General features: G+C 42.9%; 1 protein-coding gene across 1 annotated transcript in view; it reads right to left on the reverse strand.

The window, feature by feature from the left end:
- Positions 1-6,760, reverse strand: part of LOC309543546 (uncharacterized protein) — a gene marked incomplete at its 3' end in the record, with an annotated part of 70,487 nt that extends 63,727 nt beyond the window's left edge. The window contains exon 1 of the mRNA XM_082276019.1: positions 6,713-6,760. Within this exon, the coding sequence (XP_082132145.1) occupies positions 6,713-6,743 (31 nt within the window). The 5' untranslated portion in view covers positions 6,744-6,760. The remainder of the gene's footprint in view (positions 1-6,712) is intronic.
- Positions 6,761-7,610: the final 850 nt, after the last annotated feature.

Consider the following 7,610-nt stretch of genomic DNA (forward strand, 5'->3'; position numbering starts at 1 on the left):
CATTGAATGGGAACATGCTGGTCACTGTGCATTGATGAGGAACATGCTGGTCACTGTGCATCGATGGGGGGCATGCTGGTCACTGTGCATCGATGGGGGGCATGCTGGACACTGTGCATCGATGGGGGGCATGCTGGACACTGTGCATTGGTGGGGGACATGCTGGTCACTGTGCATTGATGGGGGACATGCTGGTCACTGTGCATCGATGGGGAGCATGCTGGACACTGTGCATTGGTGGAGGGCCATGCTGGTCACTGTGCATTGATGGGGGACATGCTGGTCACTGTGCATTGATGGGGGACATGCTGCACACTGTGCATTGATGGGGGACATGCTGGACACTGTGCATCGATGGGGGGCATGCTGGACACTGTGCATCGATGGGGGGCATGCTGGACACTGTGCATCGATGGGGGGCATGCTGGACACTGTGCATCGATGGGGGGCATGCTGGACACTGTGCATTGATGGGGGACATGCTGGTCACTGTGCATCGATGGGGGGCAAGCTGGACACTGTGCATCGGTGGGGGACATGCTGATCACTGTGCATTGATGGGGGACATGCTGGACACTGTGCATCGATGGGGGACATGCTGGTCACTGTGCATTGGTGGGGGACATGCTGGTCACTGTGCATTGAATGGGGACATGCTGGTCACTGTGCATTGGTGGGGGACATGCTGGTCACTGTGCATTGGCAGGGGACATGCTGGTCACTGTGCATTGGCAGGGGACATGCTGGTCACTGTGCATTGGCAGGGGACATGCTGGTCACTGTGCATTGATGGGGGACACGCTGGACACTGTGCATTGAATGGGGACATGCTGGACACTGTGCATTGATGGGGGACATGCTGGACACTGTGCATTGAATGGGGGACATGCTGGACACTGTGCATTGATGGGGGACATGCTGGTCACTGTGCATTGATGGGGGACATGCTGGACACTGTGCATTGATGGGGGACATGCTGGACACTGTGCATTGATGGGGGACATGCTGGACACTGTGCATTGATGGGGGACATGCTGGTCACTGTGCATTGATGGGGGACATGCTGGTCACTGTGCATTGTGGACACTGTGCATTGATGGGGGACATGCTGGTCACTGTGCATTGTGGACACTGTGCATTGATGGGGAACATGCTGGACGCTGTGCATTGATGGGGGACATGCTGGACACTGTGCATTGAATGGGGACATGCTGGTCAATCTTGAACCAACCTAATGATTGTTTGTTAAGTCACGCAATTTTTTACAGCGTTTTTTTGCCGCAAAGCAATGCCTATTACATTTTTCTGTTTGCACCCCCCAAAAATTTTGAGCACCAGCCGCCACTGGTAATTCGTATGTGTCCTGGATTAAAGGGGTGAGGTAGCAACCCTACCCCACCTAGACCTGGCAATTTACTATTGTAATGCTCTGGTTTTGTCTATGTATGATTTTTGTAATGCACTGGTCTTGGTTTGTGAATTATTTATATTGCACTTGTTTATAAATTATTGCACTTTTGTTCCTTGTGTCTAAAGATTGTGTAGGGTGTCTGGAGGCGGGATGTGGGTGTGTCTGGAGGCGGGGCAAGGGTGTAACTGGAGGCGGGACATGGGTGGGGTCTGGAAGGGGGCCCTTGATTTATTTTGCCCGGGGGCCCTGAGTGTTCTCAGTCCGCCCCTGGCGGGCTCCATTTTACAAAGGGGCCCTGTCACTGTCAGGAGCCCATAGCACCGATCTTACAGATTCCTAGCGCACCTGTGGAAGGACACGGCCCCTCTCTTCCCTTTCCCTTGCCGGTTGGTGCAATTGGGTGCCGCGCAGCATATGGCGCCTATATTTTTGGTAGAATATAAAAAAATTTGGGGCCCCACTTTTAGGTTTGCCCAGGGCCACACTTTGTCTAAAACCGGCCCTGGCTGGGATCACACATTATATCTCTGTATACAGATCTCATCTATTCCTATATACTGATCTCCATGTATACTCCGCTGGGATCACACATTATATCTCTGTATACAGATCACATCTATTCCTATATACTGATCTCCATGTATACACCGCTGGGATCACACATTATATCTCTGTATACAGATCTCATCTATTCCTATATACTGATCTCCATGTATACACCGCTGGGATCACAGATTATATCTCTGTATACAGATCACATCTATTCCTATATACTGATCTCCATGTATACTCCGCTGGGATCACACATTATATCTCTGTATACAGATCACATCTATTCCTATATACTGATCTCCATGTATACTCCGCTGGGATCACACATTATATCTCTGTATACAGATCACATCTATTCCTATATACTGATCTCCATGTATACACCGCTGGGATCTCACATTATATCTCTGTATACAGATCTCATCTATTCCTATATACTGATCTCCATGTATACTCCGCTGGGATCACACATTATACCTTTGTATACAGATCTCATCTATTCCTATATACTGATCTCCATGTATACACCGCTGGGATCACACATTATATCTCTGTATACAGATCTCATCTATTCCTATATACTGATCTCCATGTATACACCGCTGGGATCACACATTATATCTCTGTATACAGATCACATCTATTCCTATATACTGATCTCCATGTATACACCGCTGGGATCTCACATTATATCTCTGTATACAGATCTCATCTATTCCTATATACTGATCTCCATGTATACTCCGCTGGGATCACACATTATACCTTTGTATACAGATCTCATCTATTCCTATATACTGATCTCCATGTATACACCGCTGGGATCACATATTATATCTCTGTATACAGATCTCATCTATTCCTATATACTGATCTCCATGTATACACCGCTGGGATCACACATTATATCTCTGTATACAGATCTCATCTATTCCTATATACTGATCTCCATGTATACACCGCTGGGATCACACATTATATCTCTGTATACAGATCTCATCTATTCCTATATACTGATCTCCATGTATACTCCGCTGGGATCTCACATTATATCTCTGTATACAGATCACATCTATTCCTATATACTGATCTCCATGTATACACCGCTGGGATCACACATTATATCTCTGTATACAGATCTCATCTATTCCTATATACTGATCTCCATGTATACACCGCTGGGATCACACATTATATCTCTGTATACAGATCACATCTATTCCTATATACTGATCTCCATGTATACACCGCTGGGATCACACATTATATCTCTGTATACAGATCTCATCTATTCCTATATACTGATCTCCATGTATACTCCGCTGGGATCTCACATTATATCTCTGTATACAGATCTCATCTATTCCTATATACTGATCTCCATGTATACTCCGCTGGGATCACACATTATATCTCTGTATACAGATCTCATCTATTCCTATATACTGATCTCCATGTATACTCCGCTGGGATCACACATTATATCTCTGTATACAGATCACATCTATTCCTATATACTGATCTCCATGTATACAGCGCTGGGATCACACATTATATCTCTGTATACAGATCTCATCTATTCCTATATACTGATCTCCATGTATACAGCGCTGGGATCACACATTATATCTCTGTATACAGATCACATCTATTCCTATATACTGATCTCCATGTATACTCCGCTGGGATCACACATTATATCTCTGTATACAGATCTCATCTATTCCTATATACTGATCTCCATGTATACTCCGCTGGGATCACACATTATATCTCTGTATACAGATCACATCTATTCCTATATACTGATCTCCATGTATACACCGCTGGGATCACACATTATATCTCTGTATACAGATCTCATCTATTCCTATATACTGATCTCCATGTATACTCCGCTGGGATCACACATTATACCTTTGTATACAGATCTCATCTATTCCTATATACTGATCTCCATGTATACACCGCTGGGATCACACATTATATCTCTGTATACAGATCTCATCTATTCCTATATACTGATCTCCATGTATACACCGCTGGGATCACACATTATATCTCTGTATACAGATCTCATCTATTCCTATATACTGATCTCCATGTATACAGCGCTGGGATCACACATTATATCTCTGTATACAGATCTCATCTATTCCTATATACTGATCTCCATGTATACACCGCTGGGATCACACATTATACCTTTGTATACAGATCTCATCTATTCCTATATACTGATCTCCATGTATACTCCGCTGGGATCACACATTATACCTTTGTATACAGATCTCATCTATTCCTATATACTGATCTCCATGTATACTCCGCTGGGATCACACATTATATCTCTGTATACAGATCACATCTATTCCTATATACTGATCTCCATGTATACTCCGCTGGGATCATACATTATATCTCTGTATACAGATCACATCTATTCCTATATACTGATCTCCATGTATACTCCGCTGGGATCATACATTATATCTCTGTATACAGATCTCATCTATTCCTATATACTGATCTCCATGTATACTCCGCTGGGATCACACATTATATCTCTGTATACAGATCACATCTATTCCTATATACTGATCTCCATGTATACACCGCTGGGATCACACATTATATCTCTGTATACAGATCAAATCTATTCCTATATACTGATCTCCATGTATACTCCGCTGGGATCACACATTATATCTCTGTATACAGATCTCATCTATTCCTATATACTGATCTCCATGTATACACCGCTGGGATCACATATTATATCTCTGTATACAGATCTCATCTATTCCTATATACTGATCTCCATGTATACTCCGCTGGGATCACACATTATATCTCTGTATACAGATCACATCTATTCCTATATACTGATCTCCATGTATACACCGCTGGGATCACACATTATATCTCTGTATACAGATCTCATCTATTCCTATATACTGATCTCCATGTATACTCCGCTGGGATCACACATTATATCTCTGTATACAGATCTCATCTATTCCTATATACTGATCTCCATGTATACACCGCTGGGATCACACATTATATCTCTGTATACAGATCTCATCTATTCCTATATACTGATCTCCATGTATACTCCGCTGGGATCACACATTATATCTCTGTATACAGATCTCATCTATTCCTATATACTGATCTCCATGTATACACCGCTGGGATCACACATTATATCTCTGTATACAGATCACATCTATTCCTATATACTGATCTCCATGTATACACCGCTGGGATCACACATTATATCTCTGTATACAGATCTCATCTATTCCTATATACTGATCTCCATGTATACTCCGCTGGGATCACACATTATACCTTTGTATACAGATCTCATCTATTCCTATATACTGATCTCCATGTATACAGCGCTGGGATCACACATTATATCTCTGTATACAGATCTCATCTATTCCTATATACTGATCTCCATGTATACACCGCTGGGATCACACATTATATCTCTGTATACAGATCTCATCTATTCCTATATACTGATCTCCATGTATACACCGCTGGGATCACACATTATATCTCTGTATACAGATCTCATCTATTCCTATATACTGATCTCCATGTATACACCGCTGGGATCACACATTATATCTCTGTATACAGATCACCTCTATTCCTATATACTGATCTCCATGTATACAGCGCTGGGATCACACATTATATCTCTGTATACAGATCACCTCTATTCCTATATACTGATCTCCATGTATACACCGCTGGGATCACACATTATATCTCTGTATACAGATCAAATCTATTCCTATATACTGATCTCCATGTATACTCCGCTGGGATCACACATTATATCTCTGTATACAGATCTCATCTATTCCTATATACTGATCTCCATGTATACACCGCTGGGATCACACATTATATCTCTGTATACAGATCTCATCTATTCCTATACTGATCTCCATGTATACTCCGCTGGGATCATACATTATATCTCTGTATACAGATCTCATCTATTCCTATATACTGATCTCCATGTATACTCCGCTGGGATCACACATTATATCTCTGTATACAGATCTCATCTATTCCTATATACTGATCTCCATGTATACACCGCTGGGATCATACATTATATCTCTGTATACAGATCTCATCTATTCCTATATACTGATCTCCATGTATACTCCGCTGGGATCACACATTATATCTCTGTATACAGATCTCATCTATTCCTATATACTGATCTCCATGTATACTCCGCTGGGATCACACATTATATCTCTGTATACAGATCTCATCTATTCCTATATACTGATCTCCATGTATACTCCGCTGGGATCACACATTATATCTCTGTATACAGATCTCATCTATTCCTATATACTGATCTCCATGTATACTCCGCTGGGATCACACATTATATCTCTGTATACAGATCACATCTATTCCTATATACTGATCTCCATGTATACACCGCTGGGATCACACATTATATCTCTGTATACAGATCTCATCTATTCCTATATACTGATCTCCATGTATACTCCGCTGGGATCACACATTATATCTCTGTATACAGATCTCATCTATTCCTATATACTGATCTCCATGTATACTCCGCTGGGATCACACATTATATCTCTGTATACAGATCTCATCTATTCCTATATACTGATCTCCATGTATACTCCGCTGGGATCACACATTATATCTCTGTATACAGATCACAGACATTACCGGTCACACATCGCCCGATCATCACCGACATCTCCTCTCCTCCGGTACAGATCGGTATAACACACAATGTGTACAATGCTGGCAGGTGGCGGTGTTCTCCTCTCTCATATATTAGTCAGAGATCCCCGAGGATGTGACTATCAGAGTCCCCAGCAGATACACTGACCGCTGGTATCCGCCCACCCTCCAATCAACAATTCCTGTTCTTTGGCTGGGCGGGGTTTTGAGCACATTGCTACTTATAATTCATCCTCTCCAGCCAATCAGGCGCGTGAAGGGGATTTGGGGCGGAGCTCTGATGGGACAGCAGAGGGGCGTATATTTTTGCAATATTAGATTAGTAGGCGTGTTCTTCGTGTCTCCGCCCCCCGTGGAATTTCCCTTATAGTCTCACCTGATCAGTGTGTGCTGATGATTCCATTTCCTAGCGATGCAATCACTTGGCTGGCTTCCTTCTGGGGGGGATTATAGAAATGATGTGCACAGTGAAGGCTGTCAGTAATGGGTGCTCCTCCCCCCTCCAAAGTTTTAACTGTTAGGAAAAAAGAAAAAATGTATTTCGTTCATTGTAATAAGTAGGGGGGGGGGGGGGGCTCTATTAGGAAGTGTAAAGTTTCTCATATCATATAATGGAGGCGGAGATCTCTGTTGTCTTCTATATGATCCTCTGCACCCCGAACACTCAGAATGATGATTGGAACTCCACCAGGTGAGATCTTCCATGGATCCCAGACTGAGGGACAGTGACGTTACTTTCTGTTTCTTCCATTTGGGAATAATCGCACCGACTGTTGTCACCTCTCACCCATCTGATTGGCGATGGTCTTATAGCCGATTCCAGCCTTGTGTAGGTCTCCAGTCTTCTCCCTGACATCCTTGGACACAGTGGTGGCCGGTG

Source organism: Pelophylax lessonae, assembly GCF_965119305.1.
Source record: "Pelophylax lessonae genome assembly, contig: HAP1_SCAFFOLD_195, whole genome shotgun sequence".
Lineage (NCBI taxonomy): Eukaryota > Metazoa > Chordata > Amphibia > Anura > Ranidae > Pelophylax > Pelophylax lessonae.